General features: G+C 39.5%; 2 protein-coding genes across 5 annotated transcripts in view; one reads left to right on the forward strand and one right to left on the reverse strand.

Moving 5' to 3' along the window:
* The window catches only part of LOC122560851 (Golgi apparatus membrane protein TVP23 homolog A-like), a 58,213-nt gene extending 34,501 nt beyond the window's left edge, over positions 1 to 23,712 (forward strand). For 2 of the 3 annotated variants that reach the window (XM_043712018.2, XM_043712015.2), the window contains exons 6-7: positions 6,042 to 6,170; positions 23,414 to 23,712. In XM_043712018.2, the coding sequence (XP_043567953.1) occupies positions 6,042 to 6,170; positions 23,414 to 23,458 (174 nt within the window). In that variant the 3' untranslated portion in view covers positions 23,459 to 23,712. Of the gene's footprint in view, positions 1 to 6,041; positions 6,171 to 12,884; positions 12,919 to 23,413 lie in introns of all 3 variants that reach the window. The other variant, XM_043712017.2, reaches the window with a different exon arrangement.
* nubp1 (nucleotide binding protein 1 (MinD homolog, E. coli)) overlaps positions 23,595 to 27,108 on the reverse strand; it is a 104,762-nt gene continuing 101,248 nt past the window's right edge. For both annotated transcript variants that reach the window (XM_043712013.2, XM_043712012.2), the window contains 2 exons: positions 25,989 to 26,072; positions 23,595 to 24,991 (listed from right to left, as the gene is read on the reverse strand). In XM_043712013.2, coding sequence (XP_043567948.1) covers positions 24,939 to 24,991; positions 25,989 to 26,072 — 137 coding nt within the window. In that variant the 3' untranslated portion in view covers positions 23,595 to 24,938. The remainder of the gene's footprint in view (positions 24,992 to 25,988; positions 26,073 to 27,108) is intronic.

Genomic DNA, 27,108 nt, shown 5'->3' on the forward strand with positions numbered 1-27,108 from the left:
GTGTGGAGTTTGTACGTTCTCCCCGTGTCTGTGTGGGTTTCCTCCGGGTGCTCCGGTTTCCTCCCACAGTCCAAAGATGTGCAGGTCAGGTGAATTGGCCATGCTAAATTGCCCGTAGTGTTAGGTTAGGGGTATGGGTGAGTCACGCTTCGGCGGGTCGGTGTGGACTTGTTGGGCTGAAGGGCCTGTTTCCACACTGTAATGTAATCTAATCTAATGTAATGTAATGTAATGATCACCTCCCATTTTTCTGAACTCCAATGAGTACATGTCCAATCTTCTCAACCTTTCCTCATTAAATAACATCTTTTAACTCCGGAATCAGCCTGGTAAATCTTCCCTGAATAGCTTCCAAAGCAAGTATTGCCCTCCTTAATGAAGGAGACCAAATCTGTGCAGAGTATTACTTCAGGTGCAATCTCCCCAAAACTCTCGATTCTTGATGTAAGACTTCCCTACTTTAATAAAAGGCTTCAATTCCATTTGTCTTCCTCATTACTTGTTATTTCTCTATGCTAACCTTTTGTGATTCATGTTTAAGGACACCTATATCCCTTTGTACTGTAGCATTATGAGGATTATCTCCATTTAAATAATCTTTTTAAAAATTTTATTGTTTAAGTGAACAGCGTCATATTTTCCCACATTATTCTCCATCTGCTAATATATCACCCCAAAACTATGAGCTCTTGCCTTGTGCAATAATCTTTTATGTGGCACATTATCAGATTTCAATTTAATTAGAGAGAATATGAAATATAATTGTCTAATAGTGGTAATGAAAATACTTGGTAGTCATAAAAAAACCAAGTTCATTGATGTTCTTTAGGGAAGCAAATCTGCTATCCAGATTTAGTCTGGTTCACATTCTTGGAAAGGAGACAGCCGGACCTGCAGGAGACACCTCTACTTGGGGCGATTTGGCAGCCGGTCTGATTGTGAACCGAAAACCAAGAGTAACATCATAGGAAAAATGTAGGTGTATCATTGCCGAGAAGTTGCTGTTGAGGACAGAGTTAAATAGTTTAAAGCTAGAACAATGTATAATTTAGAAAGAAGTAGCTGCTACTTGGGATTTCAGTAAGGAGCACCACCAAAAGGGAAGCAAAGTTAAATCAAGTCAAAACAAAATAATAAAGTAGACTGAAGGAAAATTGAGCAAATGTAGGTGGAGTTTTTTTTTAATTTACCATAAGAGTAGCCAATAGTGTTTAGAGTTATGGGATGGCAGCTCGGCTGAGCCAAGTTGTGAACATACCCTGTGTCCTAGGCAGACACATCTGCACAAAATGTCACTGACTGCACAAGATTGAGCTTCAGGTTTTGAAACTTGAGCAGTGGCTAGAATCTCTGTTGCACATCCATAAGGCAGAGGCCTATGTGGTTTGCAGGTATACAGAGCTGGTCACACTACAAGTCATACCTATGCGGGTAGAGATGAAATGGGTGACTGCCAGGCAGTCTCAGAGAAACAGGCAGGTAGTGCAGGCGTCCCCTGAGTCTGTTCTGCTTGCTAACTGGTTATTTCAGTTTGGTTACTGATCAGGGAATGGATGTCTCAACTATATGGAGAAGTTGGGGGAGGGATGTACAAAGAAGAATGGATGGACTGTAGTGCTATGGGATTCCACTGCCAGGGAATCATTGAAATGCTTTATGTGGCACATGACTCGAGGATAGTGTGTTGCCTTCCCTGGTGCCAGGGTCCAGGTTGTCATGGAGCAGCTACAGGATATCCTTCTTGGGAGAGGGAAGTCAGCCAGAGGTTGTGACCTTGACACAGTGAAACAGGGGGATGAGGTCCTGAAAACAGATTTTAAGGATTAAGGAAGAAAATTTTAAAAGCAGGACCTGAAGAGCAGTAGTCTCAGGATTTCTTGCAGTGTCCTATGTTAATTTGCATACTAGCAGGAGGATTGGTTGATTGAATACATGGCTGGAGACTGCTATAGAAGGATGGCATCAGATTTCGGGATGGCATCGGGACCATCTTTGGAACAAGTGGGGCTTGTACATTGTAACAGGACTGGAACAGATATCAGATATTCTTGCAAAGAAATTTGTTAGTTTAAACCCATCCCAACAGCACTATCTTGTCAGAGGGATGGGAGTCTGAGAAATAACTCTGAGGAAATAAAGTTGGTAACCGGAAATATAAAAGCTGCCATAGAGACTAGAACACAGGAGAAATAAAACCAAGCAGTGAGTATGCTTCGAAAGCAGAATGAAATCAAAAAGACATAGTTGAGGGCATTTGAATGCACACAACATTTATGACAAGGTAAATGATCTAGAGGCTGAAATAAAGGTGGATCTGATCTAATTGCTATTACAGAAACATGGCTGCATGGTGACTAGGAACTGAATAATAAAGATATTTAATGTTTATGAAGGAAACAATGTGTCAATCCTGTTTGGGTAGAAATAAGAAACAGCAAGGGCCAAGCAGGCACTGCTTGGAGTTATTTGTAGACCACTAATTAGTAGTGAAATTGTGGGAATGGTATTTATCAGAAGAGGAGAGATGTATATAGAATAGGCAACACAGTAATCATGGGTGACATCAATCTTCAAATAGAATAGGTAAACCAATTGAGCAATAAAGCTATGGAGGATGCGTTAATGGAATGTGTTAGGGATGGTTTTCTAGAGCATGATGTTGAGGGATTGACTAGGGGACACCTATTTTGGATTTAATATTATGTAATGTAAAAGGGCTAATTAACAATCTTGTTGAAGAAGAGTCTGATGTGTACAATGACCTCCTGCTAGGCACACTTCCCCCTTGAGAACATTCTGCACCCTCTGAGACATCCTTGATCCTGGCACCACGAAGGCAATACACCATTCTGATTTTTCACTGCTGGCCACAGAAACGTCTGTCTGTGCCTTGCTGTAGAGAGTCCCCTAACACAATCAATCTCTTGGAACCTGATGTACCCCTCATTGCATTAGAGCCAGTCTCAATACCAGAAACTTGGCTGTTCATGCTTCCCCTCAGAATCCATCACTCCCTACATTTTCCAAAACAGCATACTTATTGTAGAAGATTCCTGTACTACCTATCTACCTCTCTTAAATTTCTGGAACAACCATAATTCTATTAGTTTTAAAATAGTGATGGAAAAGGATAGACCAGATCGAAAAGTTGAAGTTCTAAATTGCAGGAAGGGTAATTTTGATGGTATTAGGCAAGAACTTTCAAAAGCTGATTGGGGGCAAATGTTCGCAGGTAAAGGGATGGCTGGAAAATTGGAAGCCTTCAGAAATGAGATATTGAGAATCCAGAGACAGTGTATTCCTATTAGGGTGAAAGGAAAGGCTGGTAGATGTAGGGAATGCTGGATGACTAGAGAAATTGAGGGTTTGGTTAAGAAAAAGAAGGAAGCATATGTCAGGATAGATTAGTGAATCCTTAGAGTACAAAGGCAGTAGGAGTATACTTAAGAGGGGAATCCGGAGGGCAAAAAGGGGACATGAGATCGCTTTGGCAAATAGGGTGAAGAAGAATCCAAAGGGATTTTACATATACATTATGGACAAACGAGTAATTAGGGAGCGAATAGGGCCCTCCAAGATCAGCAAGGCAGCCTTTGTGTGGAGCAGCAGGAAATGGAGAAATACTAAACAAGTATTTTGCATCAGTGTTTACTGTGGAGAAGGACATGGAAGATATAAAATGTGGAGAAATAGATGGTGACATCTTAAAAAAAATCCATATTACAGAGAAGGAAGTGCTGAATGTCTTGGAATGCATAAAAGTGGATAAATCCCCAGGACCTGGTCAGGTGCACCCTAGAACTCTGTGGGAAGCTAGGAAGATGATTGCTGGGCCCCTTGCTGAGATACTTGTATCATCGATAGTACAGGTGAGGTGCTGGAAGACTGGAGGTTGGCTAACGCAGTGCCACTATTTAAGAAAGGTGGTAAGGACAACCCAGGTGAGCCTGATGTCGGTGGTGGGCAAGTTGTTGGAGGGAATCCTGAGGGACAGGATGTACATGTATTTGGAAAAGCAAGGACTGATTAGGGATAGTCAACATTGCTTTCTATTTGGGAAATCACGTCTCACGAATTTGGTTGAGCTTTTTGAGGAAGTAACAAAGACGATTGATGAGGGCAGACTGGATCTATATGGACTTCAGTAAGGTGTTCGACAAGATTCCGCACGGGAGACTGGTCAGCAATGTTAGATCTCATGGAATACAGGGAGCACTAGCCATTTGGACACACAACTGGCTTAAAGGTAGAAGACAGAAGGTGGTGGTGGTGGAGGGTTTTTTTTATCAGACTGGAGGCCTGTGACCAGTGGAGTGCCACAAGAATCGGTGCTGGGTCCACTACTTTTTGTCATTTATGTAAATGATTTGGATGTAAGCATAAGAGGTATAGTTAGTAGGTTTGCAGATGACACCAAAATTGGAGGTGTAGTGGACAGCAAAGAAGGTTACCTCAGATTACAGCGGGATTTTGATCAGATGGGCCAATGGGCTGAGCAATAGGAGATGAAGTTTATTCCATTTGTGGAATATTGCATGCATTTCTGGTCTCCTTCCTATCGGAAAGATGTTATGAAACTTGAAAGGGTTCAGAAAAGATTTACAATGATGTTGCCAGGGTTGGAGGAATTTGAGCTATAAGGAGAGGTTGAATAGGCTGGGGCTGTTTTCCCTGGAGCGTCGGAGGCTGAGGGGACCTTATAGGGGTTTATAAAATCATGGGGGGGCATGGATAGGATAAATTGACAAAGTCTTTTCCCTGGAATGGGGGACTCCAGAACTAGACGGCATTGGTTTAGGGTGAGAGGGGAAAGATATAAAAGAGACCTAAGGGACAACTTTTTCACGCAGAGGTTGATATGTATATGAAATGAGCTGCCAGAGGAAGTTGAGGCTAGTACAATTGCAACATTTAAAAGGCATCTGGATGGGTATATGAATAGGAAGGGTTTGGAAGGATATGGGCTGGGTGCTGGCAAGTGGGACTAGATTAGGATAGGATATTTCTGATTGGCATGGACAAGTTGGACCGAAGGGTCTATTTCCGTGCTGTACATCTCTATGACTCTGACTCTGAGGATTGTAAATCTTTGGAATTCTTTACCACAGAGAGGTGTGGAAGCTCAGTCTTCAAATATGTTTAAGATAGAGATTGATAGATTTTTCATTACCAATGGTATAAAAGGCTATGGGGATAATGGAGGTAAAAGGAGTTGGGTCAGCCATGATTGTATTTAAAGGTGGAGAAGGCTCAATGAGTTGAATGATCAATGTTCTTGTTCCTATGGCCTACATGTGACTGCAGCAAAATGGTTGATTCTTACCAGTTTTGTGAAGTAGCCTAGCAGGCCACATGGGCAATTAGAAATGGGCAGTAAATACTAGCCTTTTGAGCAATGCCCATACACCATCAAAGAATAAAAAAAAGTACAATAGCTGGTAATTTGCCTTTTTTTTTTAATTCACTCTCCCATCACCAACCTTCAGTCATTGGCTGGCCATAGATGATGTAAAATTGTGAAATTGTTGTGTTCACCTTTTAAGCTACATTGCATCATTTAATGCTTATCACATTAGTCTGACCTTCTATCTCTTAGTAATCATCATTTGAAGTGTACTTGAGATATACTGTCCTGGGCCTCAAAGTAATTATCTTATTCAGCAAAGTGTAATTATGTCAAACGTTTTGTACTGGCATTCATGGATTTTAAAAAGTTAAAAACATTGAACAGCTTTCCAAATGAGCGCAGGAGAACTCAGGTGTTTGGCCATCTATTCTTATTGAAACAATTTCTAGGAGGCCTCTTTATGCGTACTTGACTGATCTCTAAGATATTCAAATAGATTTGCTAAGCAAGGATTCTGTTTAATTGTATTGCTGCATTTGATCTTCATATATTCAGAGGAAGAAATTGCATTGACTTTAATTAATGAAAGGAGGAATGAACTATTGTGTCCATTTGATTTTATTTAACATTTAATATGTTGCTATTTCATTTGACTTCTATATCTTCCATTAATTAATGTGCTTTTATCTTGTAGGCCTTGGTGATAGCAGGACTTTCCTTACAAGCTGCTAATCTATATGGATATATCCGTTGCAAGCTTGGGGGAAACAAGAACGTTACAAAAGCAGCTTCAACATATCTAGGCCAACAACTCTTCCAAAGGGTAAGGTTAAAATTATTAATTTTAATTAGCATTGATGGATGTTTTTAAAGAATTTTGTGCTCTCAGCAGAATTTCCTATTAAATTAGAAAAAGTGTATCATATTGAAAGCCAAAATATTCGAAGCCAGTAAGTTGAGAGTTAGAGATTATCTTAAACTGGTGAACATAAGCTTAAGCTCCAACTTCCAAGTGAGTTCCATTTTTTGGATATTTTATTATGTCAAGGGCATGACATAAGTTGTTTGTTTTCAAACAGTAACTTTTTGAGTTAAAGTGATTTATTGAAAACAAAAAGTCAAATCTTTTTCTCTGTTGAAGTATTTCTCCAGCTGTCTGTGACCTGAATAATGCTAACAGTGAGTGCTCAGACATGCATGGATCAAACTAACCTTTCCTTCCAACTAAATAAGTACTAGCCAAATACAGAGTTTAGTATTCCAGCCTTGGAAAAGCTATGGCAATTGGGACTAGATCATTTTAGAATATCTGGTAGTAAGGACAAATTGGACCAAAGAGTCTGTTTCCATGCTGTATGACTCTATGCAGTGTTTTAAGGTCCAACTTAGCATAATAACTGCTGGTTAGGTTAATAAGATCATTAAAAACATAGCTAAATATAAAGCTGATTAAATAATTAAGGATTAAAACACATTAGGTTGGCAGGATAGGTGATGTATCTCAATTGCCTCATGTTGGAGTTCCGGCATTCCAGTTTGGTTCAGAGCAGAGTATACAACATGTTTCACTGTATTTTGTAACAAAATGCACATGACAATGAATAAATCAAATTGAAGAGCATGCAAGTCTGCAGCAAGTGATTAAAGTTTAGTAGATTCAGCTCACATCTTGTGAACTCGAGACTGAACTACAGACATTGTGACATGTCGAGGAAGGGAAGGAATTACCTGGATTCTTGAAGCGGAGACAATCTCACAGTTAAGAATTGGATCCTTCAATTTGGTCAGTATTCAGGGACAGGAGAGTGTGAGGCAAGTAAAGGGACCCAGAGGGTAGGGGCACAGGAGCCTCAGTCTTTGAAATTGTTCCACAGGCTTGAGGTTCTTTCAGCTTGTCCGAATGACAGTTGGGACTACAATGGGGATGAGCTAACTTTCCATGGGATTGTGGTACAGCGAGCCCCTTGAGGGGGAAGTAAGAAAGAATGCAGTAACAGTGGACAGTATAGTGTGGGGTAGTGACATTGTTCTCTGCAGTAAGGAATGTGAATGAAAAACCAAAAGAAAAAGCAAATGCTGGAATTCGGAAACCAAAGCAAAAAACAGAAATTACTGGAAAAACTCAGCAGGTTTGGCAGCATTTGTGAAGAGAAGTCAGAGTTAATGTTTCAGGTCCAGTGACCCTTCTTCATAATGGAGTCCAGATGGTTGTTATGCCTGCCCAGTACCAGGGTTTAGGACACATACTTAAGTATGGAGAGGAACTTGCAAGAGGAGGGGTAGGATCCCTTTATGATCCATATAAGTACTAATAAAGGAGGTTCTACATAGTCCAGATGAGGAACAAGGCAATAAATTAAGCAGCACAATCATAAAGTCTTAGTCTCTGTGGTACTACCTGATCCAAGAGCAAATTAGGATAGGGTAAATCAGATTAGAGAGATGTCTGCATGACTCAAAGATTGGTGCATGAGAATTGGTTTCTGTTTGGAATCTAAGAGGCAACCATCAGGTAAGTCTAGAATTTACAAAGAGCAAGAGGAAAAACTAGGGGCTCCATATCTGAATGCACATGGCATTTCAAAACAAAACAGCTAAACAGAAATGAATAAGTACAATCTGGTAGCCATTACAGAGACATATCTACAGGATGAAATGAATTAGGACCTGAATCGAAGGGTGCAGGACATTTAGGAATGATAGGAAACTATGAACAAGTGACTCTGTGAGTTAATGATGGCATTAGCTCAATGAAGAGAAATGACTAAGTTCAGGAAACCAACATGTGGGAACAGTTTAAGGAGAAATGTGAAATGATAAGGATAAGAGTGACTTGTATGAGGTGTACAGACCTCCTAACAATAACCACACATTAGAGTAGAGCCTAAAGAAATAATGAAAGCTTGTCAGAAAGGCACATGAAAATCAAGGGAGAATTTACTCTGAATAGACTATAAAAGTTAGGTAATGTTAGCCTAGATGAGGAATTCATGGGATTTTTTCAAGATAGTTTCTTAGAATAGCATGTTCTGGAACCACCTAGAGAACAGGCTACTCTAGACCTGTACAGTGAGAAAGCACTAATTAATATTCCATGGTGAAAGTGCCCATAGGTAGCAGTGATCCTAATTTGATTGAATTTTACATTCAGTTTGAGAGAGAGAAGTGAGTCTGAGACTTTTTTTTAAGTTTAAATAAGGGGAATTATGAAGGCATTAAAGCAGAGCTAATTAAAGTGAATTGGCAAATTAAGTTAAAGAATAGGTAATTCATGCTGCAGTAGTGGACATTCAAGGGAATATTTCAGTATGAAGGAATAGATTTCAACAAGTAAGAAAAATTCCAAGGGACTGACTTACTGTCCATGGCTAAATAGAAATGTTAAAGGTAGTATCTAACTAAAAGAAAAAGCTTAAATAGGTGGCAGGACAGAATATAAACACAGAAAAGAATGACCAGAAAATTTAATAAAGAGGGAAAAATTAGTGTTTAAGAGAAAGCTAGATAGAAATATAACTGGTGGCTAGCAGGAAGCAAAGAATAGGCATCAGGTGCTGGGGCTGCATGTGATGTCAATTTACAAATGACTTTGATGAAGGGATGGGTCCTTTTGTCGCACAGCAGTAGTGTTCCTACCCATGGACCAGGAGCCCAGATTCAAGCTCCAGTTGCTCCAGAAGTGTGTAATGACATCTCTGGACAAGTTGATTAGAAGAATAGGTTAAAAAGAACAAAATTTAGATGAAGGAATAGAAGGTACGGTTGCTAAATCCCAAAATGATTGCAAGTGCAGCATGTAATTAAGAAAGCTTATAGAAGGCAATCATTGGGTGACGGGGGCCTGGTCTGGACGCTGTGGCAGGACATAGTGATCAGGGCAGTGGTAGACGTCCAATCCGTGGCCACTGCCATTCGACGCCTTAAAATGACGGTGCTTGGACCTGAGGTAGTGCATCAGTTGGCGGATGCTCAGGTGTGTGGTAGAATCCCATTTGCGCTCACCCCTGCCCGGACGGAATTTCACATTGGCCCAAAGGTCCCGTACTTCCCCCGGAAACCTCTGCCCCACAACCTGAGCCACCTCCGGAATTTTAGTTTTGTCCCTTTTAGGGGCATAAAATGGCGGGCCATGTACAGACTGCTGTTGCACACAGTCCACATCTTTTCCCTGATCCACCGCCCAGACATGCCTTGGCGTGCCCATTTACCACCGGGCGGTGGGGATCCCCAGTGGAGGGCTCTCTATGCGGGAGTCCTCCCCCTTTCTCTTGGAGATCTGGGGTGGAGGGTGCTGCACATGGCAGTCCCCTGCAACCGCAGATTGCAGTGGTTCACGGACCCCCGGCCCAACTGCTTGTTCTGTGGTGCTGTGGAGTCTGTGAACCATGTATATATTGGGAGTGGGCACTTGCAGTCCCTTTTTGATTTTCTTAAAAACCTCCTCTGTTTTTGGTTGCACTTCAGTCCCACGCTCCTGATCTTTGGGCACCCGGTACAGAGGGGGGAAGGCAGGTCTGAGGACCTTCTTGTGGGTCTGCTCCTGGGCCTGGTCAAACTGGCCATACACCTCCTCCCTCACCTCCATCCAAGGCCCTAAAGGAGCCTTCCACATCCATCAAAGTTTTACCTGCACATCCACCAATATCATTTATTGTATCCGTTGTTCCTGATGCGGTCTCTACATTGGGGAGACTGGACGCCTCCTAGCAGAGCGCTTTAGGGAACACCTCTGGGACACCCGCACCAATCAACCACACCGCCCTGTGGCCCAACATTTCAACTCCCCCTCCCACTCAGCCGAGGACATGGAGGTCCTGGGCCTCCTTCACCGCCGCTCCCTCACCACCTGACGCCTGGAGGAAGAACGCCTCATCTTCCGCCTCGGAACACTTCAACCCCAGGGCATCAATGTGGACTTCACCAGTTTCCTCATTTCCCTGCCCCCCCCACCTCCAAACTTCCAACTCAGCACTGTCCCTATGACTTGTCCTACCTGCCTATCTTCCTTTCCACCTATCCACTCCATTCTCCTCTCTGACCTATCACCTTCATCCCACCCCATCCACCCATTATATTCTTTGCTACCTTCCCCCACCCTCCTCCCTGACCTATCACCTTCATCCCCACCCCCATTCACCTATGGTACTCTATGCTACTTTCTCCCCGCCCCCACCCTCCTCTCATTTATCTCTCCACCCTTCAGGCACTCTGCCTGTATTCCTGATGAAGGGCTTTTGCCCGAAATGTCGATTTTCCTGCTCCTCGGATGCTGCCTAAACTGCTGTGCTTTTCCAGCACCACTCTACTCCAGAATCTGGTTTCCAGCATCTGCAGTCATTGTTTTTACCTACCAAACTGGCCATAAACAGGTCCAGAGAGGGGGGTCGTTAGGGCTGATTGCCTGCCCCCTCTTCTGCAATTACGTTAGAGTTCGGGTGTCTCTGGAGAAGGAGCACGTGGTGCCCACCAACACCCTTGAGCTGTTCAGGAAGAGGTGGGCGTCGCAGTGAGTGGAGTGTATTATTTCCCCGTCCAATTCTATTTTGATTTAATCCCTGCCCTCCCCTTCACTGTTCGATCACACAGCATTGCCCTTTGATGTGAAGGGCACTGCTTGTCACTGGCCACTTGGGTGTTTGTTTTCTTCCTGGTGGTGGAAATTGAATAAAAATTTGTGCACCTTGTGTCTTTCACTGTGTCTCGCACCTACACACACACACAACATGGGTGTGGGGAAAAAATAAGCACTACCGCAGTTAGACAGTAATGTGGGGGTAATAGAAACAGAAAGGGAAAAAAAATTAACTTGGGATTTAGAATCTCCTCAGTTCAGAGGACTGACTCTGCGCTGGCTGATCATAGCCAGTACACTGCACAAGTAAATAGAGGATGACTTGGTGGTTGTATGCTGGCCTGTTATTTCAGCAGGGGAAATGTACCTATATAGGTGGCACTTGCATCTGCAGGAGAAAGAGAAAAGCAAAAAAAGAAAAAGAAAAAAATGGAATGCTATCATTTATTGCAAGTAAAATTGAATATAAGAGTAGGGATGTTATCTGTCAATCATACAGGACACTGGTGAGACTGCATCTGGAATATTGTGTGTTGTATTTGGTTATCTTATTTGAGGAAGTATGGAGGCAGTTCAGAGAAGATTTACTTGAGTAATACTTGGCATGGGGAGGCTATTTTATATGGAAATGTTGGACAGCTTAGGCTTGTATTTGCTGGGCTTTAGAATATTAAGGTGATATGATTGAGGAGTCTTGACAGGGTAAATGTGGAGAGAATGTTTGGTCTTGTGGGAAAATCTAGAACTAGGGATTACTGTTTAAAAATCAGGGGTGGCTCATTTAATGCAGAAATGAAACAAAATGTTTTTCTCTTGGAGGGTTGAGTATCTTTGGAACATGTTTCCTGAAAAGGAAGCTTAGTCCATGAAACATTTTTAAGGCAGAGGTGGGCTGGCTACTTTTAAGTAAGGAGACAGAACGTTATCATGGGTAGGTGGGAATGTGGATTTACAATCAAATCAGCTATGATCAAGGGGCTGTTCGTCCCACTCCTGCTCCGAGTTCGTGTTTTTGTATTTTCTAATATGATGAGAAGCCAAGTTATGCTTAATGTATATCAAAAGCATCTAAAATGGAATACTGTACTTCTCTTAATTGATTAAACTGATCATTTTCCTGTACTACCTATTCAATTACTCAAATAGAATGCTCTGACTAACATTATACATACATGTTTGTTGGTGTTAGTGCAAGTGTCAAACGATTCAGGGACATTTGCAGAAAGACTTTGTACTTAGGTATGTAGCAAATTTGTCAGGAAGACTAAGTGTTCATACCCATAGTGAGTTTAAAGATTGTTTCAGTTCAATTATTTAGTCATCTACCATGCCTGAATGTGATTTTAGCAACACCACCTCAGGGTTTCTAACACTCTGCCTACCTGTTTTGAGTATTTGGAAATCACATTATGATTGTACTTACGTATCCTGCGAAGGTTGCTTTATTTGTGGGGATGTTGTTTATTTGTAACATCTTGATCAACATACAGTAGAGATGTTCAAGAGAGCCCCCAGGGTCAGATGCATATATGTCCTGCATTGATCTACCCATACTCCTCGTCGTTTATTCCTTTCTTCTTTACACACTTTGAGCAAGGTTGCTTTCAACTTAACTTCAAAAGATGGCGCACAAGAATCTGAAATGGGCAACAGAGTTATTGCAGGTGAAAAATGGTGCTATCCTTAATATAACTAACACCTGTCTGATTGTGCTTAGGAAGACCAGAAGTACTGGTTGCCACTAAAAGAATCATAAAGGGTTGTCATTAACAGGCAAATTTGTAGAATAGATTTCCCTGGAGGAGAGTGATTAATGTCTTTGTCAGCTTTGTATTGATGTCTGCATTGTATTCTGAATATCTTTCATAATATATAAACCTATGACAAAGAAAATTTCCAGAAGAGTGTTAACTAAATTCTTGTATCTGAACAGCCCATGTCACTAATTCTGATCATTTTTTTCAGTCGGACATCATATTTGGAGAGCTGTAAACTACAGGTAATGCACCAGTTAGTGTTGACATCTCACTTTTCTCTCAGGTGAAGCAAAGAATCAACTATTTTTAAAATAAAAATTTGGTTCAACTAATTTAAATTCAGTTAACATGGCATGATTTTGTCAAATGACTGATTACCTTTTAATGGGTAGCATTGTCCAGAACTCAAATGTGTATCTTATATTAAGCAGTGAGGATCATTTTTAGGTTAGTGTTGGTTTACACAATATTGCTTCAGTGAAATCAATCACATTGAACAAGTGAAAGATCTACTTTTCGGGAGAGCTTACTATATTTTCCAGTGTTTATGATAGCTTGAAAGAGTGAAATTTAAAATTTGCATTAATCTATACACCATCTTTCTGTGCTGTTCTCAACTTTTAACATTCCTTGCCTACATACTCTTGCCCACAGAGAAAAATTACAGAAAACAGAGGGGCTTTTATTTCCTGAATAAGATTCTTAATTGATATCACTTTCTCACCATCTTAAGTCAGAGCTTGCTTTTCAATTGTAATTTATAATTAATAAAAGATTGCGTCCAAAATACTTCACGATAAATGACATTCATGGGTTAACAAAAAATACAAGGAGAGCTTGCTATTGCTAAAGACTTTATTTTTGAGATTCTTCCTTACCGATATGAAAAACACAAAAGACTATTTGACCTATAGGAGCAACAAATGAATGGAAATTAGAAAAACAAGAGAACTCAAAAACAAATCAGAAGGGAAAGGGAGCTGCGGAGACTCACCGGGAAAGTAAAAAAACAGAAAGAACTCAAAGATATGAGTACTAGCCACAGTGCAACAACTACTTGCATTTTCATAGAATCCCAACAGTGTGGAAACAGGTCATTTGGCCCAACAAGTCCACACCGCTCCTCCGAAAAGTAACCCACCCAGACGCATTCCCCTATCCTATAACTCTACATTTTCCCCTGATTAATGCACCTACCTACACGTGCCTGAACACTACTGTGGGAGGAAACTGGAGCAACTGGAGGAAACCCACCAGACACTGGGACAATGTGAAAACTGTACACAGACAGTCGCCTGAGGCTGGAATCAAACCCGGGTCCTTGGTGCTGTGAGGCAGCAGTGCTAACCACTGAGCCACCATGCTGCCCATAAACAAAGGCTAGCACTGTCAGGAAATGCTCTTTTTGCCAAAATCTGGGATTGAACGAGGGACCTTTTACATCTTCAGTCGTCTTGGTGGATTATCCAAAGGTGCTTGATAGGATAACAATTAGACAGCAACTTAATACAAACCAAAGAAAGAGATATTACAGGTCTATTTTAAAGAACATCTAAAAGAAGCAGTGAAAGAGAGAGGTTTACGGATGGAATTTCAAAGCTTTGAGCTCTATTGAGTTTGTTTAGTGGAGAAACAGACCAGTATTAATGCAGAGTTGGATAAGGTACCAGTTTGGGTTGGCATTGGTCATGGAGGAATAAGTACTTTGAAAAGTGTCAAGTTTAAATCAGCAAGTCCAGGTGAGTGAGTGAGCAGGCCTCGGTGAGAATTATTATACTGGTTGAAGAGTCAGTTGGATTAGTTCCATCTTATAGAGGATAGAATATGTCATACTGATCAGGGCAGTATTGAGATAGTTGGCCATGGACAAGGCTGTCAACAGTAGATGTGTTGAGGCGGGGGTGATATGGAAATAGTAATGAGGAACAAAAACAGAAATTGCTGGAAAAGCTAAGCAGTCTAACAGCATCTGTGGAGAGAAATCAGAGTTCACATTTCAGGTTGAGTAACCCTTCCGCCAAAGGGTCACTTTGTGGTAATAAGGAAATTGGATTCAATTAAATATGATGTTGAGTTTGAAAATAATCTACCGTAGATCAACCTGAGATAGTGGCTAGGTCACAGAGTAGCACAGGGTTGAAGATTATAACTTGAGTCTTCCCAGTATTTAATTGGAAAATATTTGAATTTCTATTTAGAATTTTATCATTGGCACAAATGAGTTGAGCAAATGGTCTGTTTCTCTGTTGTAGCTTTCGAGATCAGACAAATCTGAGACATTGTAGTAGCTGAGAGAGATAGGTGATGAAACAGAACAGGATGTTACCAGCACACATGTAAACTTGGTCTGTTTTCTGATTGATTCTGTGAAAGGCAGCATTAGATAAGTGGCGAGGACGAGGTGGGGGGAAGCAAGGATAGATCTTTGGGTGACTTGGAGATAGTGAGGACTGGAGATGCTAGAAAGTCGGAGTCAATAAAATGTGAAGCTCATAAAAGCACAGCAGGTCAAGCAGCATTAGAGGAGCAGAAGAGTCGACATATTTGGCAGTACAAGAAAAAGTGATACCAAAGACAATTCTATTCAGCTGGACGTGGGGGATTTTGGTGTGAACAACAGTGTCAAATTCTGCAAAATAGTGGCAAGGATTTGGAGGGATAACACTCTGTAACTAGTTGCAGAGGATGTCATTTCTGACTTTGGTCAGAGCCACATCAGTGCAATGGGAGTGGTGGAGAGTAAACTGGAGAGGTTTAGGTATGAGATGGCATAGATTTTGAAGCTGACAACACATTTAACACTTTGGAAAGGAATGGGAGGTTGGTGATAAGGGTGATAGTTGGCAAGACTAGAGAATTCAAGGATGGTTTGCAAGGAGGGTGATAATTTAAATTAGAATCTGTACATGAATCATGAACTTTGAATGGTTATAACTATTTTCATAATTGTCAATAGAAAACAAGAGCCTGAATGATTATTGTGGTTTTACAGAGCTAATGAAGTGTAAGTTCTTAATCACAGAAGTAATGGTATTTTCCAACTATGTACAATAATGTATAAACCCATTAGTTATCAAGTGCACCATTTATTTTTGTTGTCTAATGTATATTTTTCATTTTAACTAATGCTATCAGTGATGTTAAGGTAAGAATCAATGTTTTCAAAAATTTTAGTCTAAGCCAAATACATGACTTAAAAATGTGAACCAAACCATTGAGTGCTTACCTTAGAATTCCCAGCAAGCTTAAATATCATATTTATGTTCACTGCAGTCTTTAAGTAATAGATAATGATATAATCTAATTGATTAATGATACATGATTCATTAAAATTAAATCACTGCATGGCTGGAGATATGAAATAAAAACATAAAATGCTGGAGAAACTCAGCTAGATTGGGGTCAGCTATGGTGAGAGAAGCATTTCTGTTCTCAGCTACTGTAGTGTTCCACTGAAGTGTAACACAAGCTGGAAGAATACAGCCTCATTTTCCTCTTAGGCATTTTATATCCTCAGAACTCAACATTTATTTCAGACCATGAACTCTGTGCTCAATTTTGATTACCATCCCCGCTCCCCACCTTACTGTTTTGATTGTATGGAAACAAAAGCAGAAACTGTTGGAAAAACTCAGCAGGTCTGGCAGCATCTGAGGAGAAAAATCAGAATTAAACTTTTAGGGTTCAGTGACCCTTCCTCAGAAGTGATGGTATCTAGGAAAACGTTGGTTTTATGCATAAGATAGGGTGGGGGGAGATAGAGCTCCAAGAGAGAGAACAGTTGGACAAAGGAGTGGGTAATGGTCAACCTTGGAGAATGAATAGCTACTAATGAAGACAATTAGTGGCCAGCAATGGGTTGTGTGTAACAGCAGGCCATGTAATAATAAGGCCTTGTGTGCAGGAATTAGGGTAAGGACATGGGAGAAGGTGCCTCATGTCCGAATATAGTTGAACTTGATATTGAGTCCAGAAGGCTGTTGAATTCTCAAGCAGAAAACTGTTCTTCTCTGCTTGGGCTGTATCTCCACTTAGTGCTTACTCCTTACTGCTCCCCCAACCTATCATCTGCATAAAAATTAACTTTTTTTCTTCGCTACCAACAGTTCTGAAGAAGGATCACTGAATCCAAAACGTTAACTCTTAATTTCTCTCCATAGATGCTGCCAAACGTGCTGAGCTTTTCCAGCAATTTGTTTTTGTTTCTGATTTACAGCACCTACAGTTCTTTCGATTTTTTTTTAGATTCCCTTAGATTAGACTCCCTACAGTATGGAAACAGGCTCTTCGGCCCAACAAGTCCACACTGACCCGTCGAAGCGCAACCCACCCAGACCCAATCCCCTACATTTACCCCTTCACTTAACACTATGGGCAATTTAGCGTGGCCAATTCACCTAACCTGCACATATTTGGACTGTGGGAGGAAACTGGAGCACCCGGAGGAAACCCACGCAGACACTGGGAGAATGTGCAAACTCTACACAGTCAGTCGCCTGAGATGGGAATTGAACCTGGGTCTCTGGCGCTATGAGGCAGCAGTGCTAAACACTGTGCCACCGTGATTATAATGGTTTGCACTTGGCAAAACTGAGTTATTTTTAATTATTAACACTGACTCTTCATCCATATATATTTATTACTAATCTCACTCCCTTGGCCTTTTGGTCTGGCATCTCACCACTTGGTCTTCCTGCCAACTATCCAACAGCATAAAAAGAAACTTTTCCAGCCTTGTCCAGTTCTGAACAAGAAATAGCAGACTAAACTTGCATTGTTTCTCTCTCTACAGATGCATCCAGGTTTGTGGAATATCTCCAGTATTTTCTTTCCAATCATGAAATAGCTGTTAATATCTGTTATGTACTCAGTGACTTCAGCATATGTGGAAACATAAATAACAAGAATGAGAGAATCATTTTTTAATGTGTATGGAAACTATTTTATTCTCCATCAAAAGCACCAGTATCAAAGTACAATAATCCATGTAGCCTAGATTAACCCTAGCTTTACTATTTATTCTTTTGTAAAATCATAATTCTTTTAAAAAATCTATTTATTTTGCAGATATTTTTCAAATAATATAGATTCTGGGATAGCTTTGTGTCACAATAGAAACTTAGTATAAAATTCTGTTCTGACACCCCAAAGGTATTTGGCAGCTAAGCGTTTTGGTTAATGTTTTCCAAATAGGAATTTTTTTATTAATACAAAACTATGTGACTTGAAATGGTTCCCATACAACATTGAAATAATAGAAAAAGACCAGAATGCAAGAGAGTATCATCTATTGATTGATATATTATCCCTGAGAAAACCCCAATAATAAATTGTGGGGGAAAAAGTGCTGGTGAGAATAGATAAACAAAAGGGACTAAGTTCATGTTTCATTCATTAGTGGAGACCTAGGAAAATCAGCTAAATCAAAAAGATGTAAATCAAGTAGAATTGTGTGCATACATCAATACATTTATATCCCCTCTCGACAGAACAATAGCATTATTGTTTTAACATTTTTTCTAATAAGTTTGGGGTTTAGTAGTAGCACTCTCAGCATTAAGAAAGTTGCGGCATCAAGTAACATTCCAGAGACTTGAACGCAGTCTAAGTGGACATACAGCTGACGTTTTAAGGGATTCTGCACTGTCAAGCATAATGTGCTTCAGATGAGCCATTAAACTGTCTGAAGTCTCATGTAAAAGATCCTAGGAGATTTAAAGAGCAGAGAGATTTTCCTGTATTTCTGGCCATTATTTATCTACACCTCTGAACAGGTTGATGAAAGTTTTTTGTTTCAATCTCATAATCACCGATTAAAACTGATTAACTGGCTGTCATCAGATTTCGGTTTTTGGGACCCCACTATACACAAACAAGCTACTATTTACAACAGTGACTAAGTCAGGTTCTTTAAGCTACTGTAAAATTCTTGGGATCTTCTCTGGCTGAGAAAAATGCCTTTGATATTTTCATAAGTTTGCCCATCAAAACCCCTGTGCTTTGTACTTCCTTAAGAATGTGCAAAGAGACCTTTGTTCTTCTATGCTATGCGTGGTGTTACTTTTGGTTTTATTGATGGGTGAAGCACTTCTCCAGTGACAGAGAAATAATTTTGCATCGAGTATTTAAATATTTTGGTTTGGTCCAAAGCTACAGAGGTTGCCATGACTTTTGGGACTAAAAGAAGTGGTGAAGGAGATAGTGGATCCATTGGTTACAATATTCCAAAGATTCCTTGAACACTGAAAACGTTCCAATAGATTGGAAAAATGCTAATGTAATGCCCTTATTCAAAAAGGAAGGCAGGCAAAATGTGGTAAATTACAGACCAGTTCGTTTAACATCTTGATGGGAAGTGTTAAATCAGTTATCAAGATGGCAATATCAGGACATGTGGAAAGTCAAAACGCTATCTTCAGAGTCAGCATGGTTTTATGAAGGACAAATCATACTTGACTAATTTGCTTGAGTTCTTTGAAGATGTTATAAGCAAAGTGGATAATGGGGATCCTGTAGATGTAATATATCTGGACTTTCAGAAGGCATTTGATAAGGTACCGCACAAAAGGTTAATTCACAAAGTTGCATCATATAAGATTGGGGTAATTTATTACCTTGAATAGATGACTGGCTGATGGACAGATGACAGAGAGTTGGGATAAATGAATTTTTTTCTGGATGGTAAGATATAACTAGTGGGGTGCTACAGGGTTCAGTCCTTGGACCCAAAGTGAATAGAATATAAAGGTAAGGAAGTATTGTTGCAACTATACAGGCATTGGTGAGACCACACCTGGAATACTGTGCACAGCTTTGGTCCCCTTATTTGAGGAAAGATGTAGTGGCATTGGAGGCACTTCAGACAAAGTTCCCTAGATTGAGGTTCACTAGATTGAGCTGAAAAATGTGTTGCTGGAAAAGCGCAGCAGGTCAGGCAGCAGCCAAGGAGCAGGAGAATTGACGTTTCGGGAATAAGCCCTTCTTCCTGAAGAAGGACTTATGCCCGAAACGTCGATTCTCCTTCTCCTTGGATGCTGCCTGACCTGCTGCGCTTTTCTAGCAACACATTTTTCAGCTCTGATCTCCAGCATCTGCAGTCCTCACTTTCTCCTAGTTCACTAGATTGATCCCAGATATGAGGGGTTTGTCGTATGAAGAGAGATTGAACAGTTTAGGCTGATACTCTCTGGAATTTAGAAGAATGAGGGGAGATCAAATTGAAGTATTCAAGATGATAAAAGGCAAGGATAAAATAGACATGAAGTGGATGCTTCCTCTTGTGGGACAGTCTAGGGCAAGAGGTCATAGACTTTGGTTTAAATTTGCTACTCCTTATCCTGAGTTGAAGAGAAGCTACTTCTCCCAAAGAGTTGGGAATCTATGAAATTTGCTATCCCAAAGTGCGGTGGATGCTGGGCTAGAGAGTAAATTTAAGGAGTTGACAGATTTTTAATTGGTAATGGGTTGAAGGTATTTGAGGAGAAGGCAGGAAAACGGGGGTGAGGAGCATATCAATCATGATCAAATAGCGGAGCTAACTCAACTCAACTAATTCTGCTCCTATATCTTATGACTTTTGGTTTTACCATTGTGTTCACTGCACTTGTGATGCCCACACCTACAAGGTTATGGACGTGTTGAAAAATAGAATTAAAATAGTTATATGGTTGTTTTTTACCATTGTGAATATGATGGACTGAAGGACCTTTTTCTGTGCTGTAGACCTCTTTAAAGTGCATGCTGAGGATAAGTAAATATTGCATAAATTACCTTTACTGTAGAATCTGAATTGTTAGTTAGTTTGGCATCTGATGGAATATAGGAGAAGCAGTTCTAAGTGATTTGCCTGTAGAAACAATAAACTTCATTTGAGGTCAACTCCAAATCAGTTTTATTCCAGTTTTACCCTCAATTTAAAATTACTTTCTTTTTTTTTACAACATTGCTTATATAATCAACATATTCGTGCAAAAGAATGTTAATCACATTTGGATCAAAACCAGTTCTTCTCTGTTTGCAAAGATATTGCATGGATAATGTGCAATTGATGACTAGTGTCTGATAATAACACTAAAGCACGATTAATTTATGAATTCAGAAATAAATTTATGAAATGTTAACATTCAGAAAAAGAAATGAAGCAAAATAAGTTGAGGAAGAGAAACAAACTGCATAATTTTCCTTTCTCACCTTTCAAACACCAGAGGATTTATAAACGAGAAAATTAGATTATTAGTAGATTGGCAACATTTTATATTGGGTACCAACTGCTTGTGTCTTGAAGCACTGGAAAGTTTTAAAGTTTTGTAATTCAAAGTAATGATCGTTAATGCAAAACCCCCACTCCAAATATAGCTGTAATTAATTCTATAAATGGAGCAAATACTTCCTATAAAAATACATTTATCGGTTATTCGTTCTCATGAAATATCTGTACAATACTTTAAGAATGACTTAAATATCTAAGAGTTTCCTTCTATAATTGGTCATCAGCTGACTTTCACATTTTCTCATCCTTAGATGTCAGCAGGGAAATTTAAGCTGCTCATGCCTAAAAATTAAATAACAATTAATAGAATGTTTGTTACTGAGTTCTAACCTCCAGGTAAATCATTAGAACAAAAATTGACCTTAAATGTTTACACAAAGTACTAACTCAGCTTATGCTTCCTGCTGATCGTTAATTGAATTGATTTATAACTTAAAAATTTGTTCAATACAAGTAAATTGTTAATGTCAGTTCAGCATCTCTCTCCTGGATCCCAATACTCAATCCAGCAAACTGGCCTCTGTTTGAGAGCTTCAAGAGTTGTGTTTTTTTACAGCTAGTCACAGGTAGGAATTCTGAAGAAATATGCAGAATTAGGATAGATATTTCTAATCAACCTGTTCAGACATGTTACGACACAGATCTGGAGCAGGTAGGACTTGAACCCAAGAACACAAAGTTAATGTGCATGTTTAGAAAGCTATTAAGAGGGCAACTAACATGTAACCTTATTGCAAGGGGATAGGTGGACATTAATAAGGACGTTGTGCCGCAATTGTGTAGAGTTTTAGGTTTCTCCACCTGAAATACCATACAATTTTGCTGCTGTTATTTAAGGAAGGATACACTTACCTTGGAATTGATAAAGCAGAGTCTTCACCAAATTGTTTCATAGGATGAGAGGGTTGTTCTAGGAGGAGAAACTGAACAAATTGGGCTTTTGCTCTGGAGTGTAATAGAATGAAAGGTAATCACCCTCATTGAATCATACAGGATTCTGAAGGGACTTTCATATGGAGGGTTGTTTCCCCTAGCTGGGATATTTAGAACACTGAGCACAGTCTCAGGATAATGTGTTGATTATTTAGGAGGGAGCAGAGAGTTTTCTTTGCTAAATGTTGTGAATCTATGAAATTCTTTGCCTTGGAGACAGGGTTACAGATACCCTATATTCAATACTGAGAAGTTTGGGGCCTCATGAAGTCAAATGTAGGGAAAGTGAGGTGGGGACATAGGAAAATGGCATTGAGGCATAAGATCAGCTACAGTCATAATGAATGACTGAGCAGGTTTATGGATTCTTATGTGACCAGGATTGAGTGAGAAGAGGGCAACACACTGCAGGGCTATTTCTGTTGGCAGAAAGGAAGTAATGGCAAAGATAACAATTCACTTGAAGAAATCCATTATCGTTCGTGGAAAATGATTTATTTAACATTTATTTCTATTAAGCTGCCCCAATTCCTCAAATGATCTAGGTCTTTCCTTCTTGCCCTCCATGATGTCACCTTAAAGTCTATGTATGTGATAACTGTGTATCATTGATAAAGATTGATTCCTGGTCCTGCAGGGTTCCACTTGCTACCCCTGTTCAGAGCCTGTTTTTGATCACTCACCCAATTTTAAATTCATCTTAGTACATTGCCAGCACTAGCAGCTGCATGGGTTTGCCATACTGATTTTTTGAACAGTCTGTCTTACTAAAATTCATGATTTGGAGATTGATGTTTGACGAAATGATAATTAACCAGACTGCCCTAATTTTATTTTAGATATGATAGTGTACTTGCTATTTTCTTAAAATATCTCTGCCACCGCTGTACTAGTTTGTCCAAAGCTGCTACCGGTAGGATATATACCCCAACCCCACTAGTGGCATTATTTACTTAGCTGGATATTTGAACAAGATCCATCAATTCAGTACTAAGGTTGATTTTATTCACTATCTTGAAACAACCGTATGTATTTTTCAATTGTAATCTGGATTAATGTTCTAGAGCACCCCACTTAGTAGCCAAGGGAATTTAAATTTAATTAAATAAATAAATCTGGAACAAAAAGCTGTCAGATTGTCGTAAACACTTATCTGGTCCCCATTGGGGAAGGAAACTAATTCCCCTTACCCAGTATGACCTATGGGGCTATATAGGACCCTGTGTACAAAGATCTGTAGAGAAATGGATTTAATCTCTTCATGAACTCCACTATATATTGGTTCTTTTCAAATAGTATAGCTGTAGTGTTGAGACCAAATCAGTTTTCCAACCAGTAGAAAAATATTTCAGGAACTCTTACTCCAGTGGAACCATTCTGTTGAACATTCTGTATTTAAAAAAACTATCTAGTTAGACACAGGTTTTCATTACAACATCAGCACCAATTCCATGGTCTGTTCTGATCAGAACAATGAGTCAATTAAAACTCATCACAAAGGGTCTAATCATTTTTGCTATTTCTTTCCACACCAGACACATTGGAACAGCAATGACAAGAAACAGAAGTCCTTCAAATAAGTTTTGTTTGGTACCATGGAGATTAATCTACTGCATCAACCAGATGGATTTGTTTCTAAATCGTCTGTAGTAGCCACAATGCATATGTTCTGAATGGGACTGCAAGTGATAATTATGCCAATGCCAAGAGTAGATATGTAAGCTAAAGATATTTTATTTATGTTGTAAATTTTGAAAAACACTTTGTTCTGAAAGCACAGTGCCTTTCTCACCTCTGAGGTCAGGTTTATTAAAGTGTCAACATACAAGTTCAATGTACATTACATTAATTTACACGATTACTATTATGATCTTACAACATTTTAACAAAACTGAGAATCCAACTTTGTCGTGTATCTTGCAGGATGGAGCACAGATTTTGGGATCCACTTAATCCGTCAGATTGCAGACTGGCTAATCATCTAATCTAAACACAAACAGTACACAAAATCAAAGATTTGGGCTTTAGCCTAATTGACTCAACATTTGGACAAAGTGAAAGTAACTGAAAATAGTGAGGACAGCGATAAAAGTGAAGCTTTTAATCATTATTAACACAATTATTTCCACATCATACTAACACAGATTTATCACGTGGAACTGCTTTGACTTGAGGTATCAAAATTGCATTAATCAAGTAAACAGTATTTAGCATTGACATCTGAAGAAAACTCCAAATAGTATTAACAATTTTCTAAAAGGATGTTGTCAGTTTGGAAACAAAAAAGCCACTATAATCAAATGAGTAATTTGGCTTTTATTGGAGGAGATTGAAGGAGACCAGAGTCTTCCTTTGGGGTTCAAATTAGCTCTTGAGGAGTTGTTTAAATATATAATTCACAATCAGAGACTCAGCAGCAATATCAAAAATTACTGGTGACGGAGAGCTGAAATGCAGATTTAAATGTGAAGATAACACATTGTAGCTAGAAGGTAGCTATCATGTAACTTTTTCTCTCAACACATCGTCACAAAACCCAGCAGAAAGCAGAGGAGTAAAATTCTGTGTTGTATTTGAGTATAGAGTTCCTGCTCGCTGAGTCAAAGGCTTGGTATGGTGATTCTATTGCTGTTTCCTGAAAGGGCATTATATCTGGGCAGCCCTGAGTACAATTTGCTTTTTCCTTCACTGGTTCCCCCCACTATACACTAGGGTATGGCTAAATAAGGGAAATAATTCTATATTTAACTCCCCTTTGCATCATGATTAGACCACTCAATCAAAAATGTCTTTCTCCACTGGCAGTGCAACAAATATAAAAAGACTCTTTATTAGAAATCCTTATGTCCATCATTCTATTCCATTAAAGTAATTTAAACAAATCTAAAATGAGAGCTTCACTGAGTATAGCAGTAGAGCCAAGATAGCAAAGAATTATCTTGAAGTTCAGAGATTACGAATGAAAACTGAAAATATGCAGTCAGAGTAAATTCAGCTTCAGCTGTGGTTTCCTCCACTGGCCAAATTCGCTCAGCAGATTGCAGAAAATCTTTTGATACATTAGGCGGTTGCTTCTACATCAGATTGATGAGTGGCACAGTGTTCTTGGATTCCTGTTTAGGAAGCAATTTCTTTCATTAATTACAAATTTAAAGCATTCAACATATCTTGTACTTCACTACAAGTAGAATCATAGACTAAATGGCCTCTTTCTGCAATATGTGGACTCTATCAAATCTGCACTGATCATCCAAGGAGCATCCCATCCATTCCAAGCCTACCCTATGTCTGTAACCCCACATTTCCCATGGCTAATCCACCCAGTTTGCACATCCCTGGACACTACGGGGTAATTTAACATACAAATCCACCTAACCAGTACATCTATGGGAGGAAACCGGAGCATCTGCAGGAACCCCATACTGACCGTCACCAGAGAATGGAATTGAACCTGGGTTCCTGGCACTGTGAGGCAGCACTGCTAACCACTGAGGCACCATGACAGTCCTAAAAAGTAGTTACCTTTTCTATGTGAGCAACATCCAGGACCGTTTCAAGGTTTAGTGGGGGTCTTGGATTGCCTGTGATTTTCCACCATGTGCTGGAAATTGGTAAGGAACCCCTGATACAAACTCAGGAAAATCTAGGCTTGAATGCTTTATCATTTGTCACTTCACTTCAGGAAAGGCGATTGTATTTAGTGAACTGGTGCAGCTGTTGTGGAGTTTGCTGTAAACATATTTCTAACCCTTCTTGATTATTTTTTTAAAATGAACATCCAGAAGGGATTTTCACCCAGTCAAAGCTTGCACACAGTTCCATTCCATTCTTGGTCCTTTTTGAACAGATTTCTGTATAAAAAGCATTGCCAGACAAATGCTCATCTAGTTCTTAGAGCTTATCCAATGCGCTTGGATAAACATTAAGAACATTAAACCAAATTTAGCCACTATAATCACTCCTTTCAGAAAAGGCTATATCAAAAATCAGCTTGGAGATAAAATCTAAATTGAACCTGATCCATTCAAATGACATTACTTTCATGCAGCTGATGAATTCTAAGACCAAATATAAGCCTGTAGAGCTATTCTGAAAGTAGGTATTACTTACGATGAATGATATCCTTGTAGACAACAGTTGCAGAAGAACCTGGAATTTCTGTCAAAAATGACTTGCCTTCATCACAACTCTTTCCTTTAACAAAAATAAAATAAAAAGGTATTAATTAAATCAAAAATTTCATGCGGCATAAACTTCAGAAGAATTTCACCAATTTCAAGTTTTACTAAATAGTCATTATGAACTGTGACAGTATAACTAACATGTTACTTTATTTACATTGTAATGCTGAACACAAGGAAGTTACTTAACCCTCTTTCCAAACCCCTCGGTTCAGACCGTTTAATCAGTTCCAACACCTATTATGCATCCTTTCAGTGGTTTAGGGAAGGATTTCCAACGTTACTGATTAAGACAATGTCATCAATGGTGGAGCAATATAATGGACCTATCCTATATGTAGCTGTTCAATGTTCAGTTATGCTGAGGATAAAAATCCTCAAAAGCTTTGTTCCAGTGTATTTTAAAAAGTAATCATTCATGGAATATGAATATGTTGGCAAGGTGAACAGTTACTGCCTCTCACTAATTGCCCATAGAAAATGATGGGAAACCATATTTAACACATAAATCTGATGATGCTTGATCAGTATCAGTCTCCAGGATCAAAAGCTCACTATTGAAAGTTGCTGTATAAGGCTGGTGTCTCATCTATGCAGGGCTACTCACCTCACCACACACACCCAAATCGAATTAGAAATGTCAGTTTGTTGTTTGGTGAATAAAGTTCAGTGGACTGACCATAGTTCATGGCTTTGTCTTTGACATAATTTTTAAATACAGGCAACCTCTAGATAGAGATCTCAGACTGGTTTCATGGCAGATGGAGTTTAATTCAGATAAATGCGAGGTGCTGCATTTTGGGAAAGCAAATCTTAGCAGGACTTATACACTTAATGGGAAAGTCCTAGGGAGTGTTGCTGAACAAAGAGACCTTGGAGTGCAGGTTCATAGCTCCTTGAAAGTGGAGTTGCAGGTAGATAGGATAGTGAAGAAGGCGTTTGGTATGCTTTCCTTTATTGGTCAGAGTATTGAGTACAGGAGTTGGGAGGTCATGTTGTGGCTGTACAGGACATTGGTTAGACCACTGTTGGAATATTGCGTGCAATTC

Source organism: Chiloscyllium plagiosum, unplaced genomic scaffold (assembly GCF_037043375.1).
Source record: "Chiloscyllium plagiosum isolate Xiang-an unplaced genomic scaffold, Cpla_swu_hap1 HiC_scaffold_20, whole genome shotgun sequence".
Classification (NCBI taxonomy): domain Eukaryota; kingdom Metazoa; phylum Chordata; class Chondrichthyes; order Orectolobiformes; family Hemiscylliidae; genus Chiloscyllium; species Chiloscyllium plagiosum.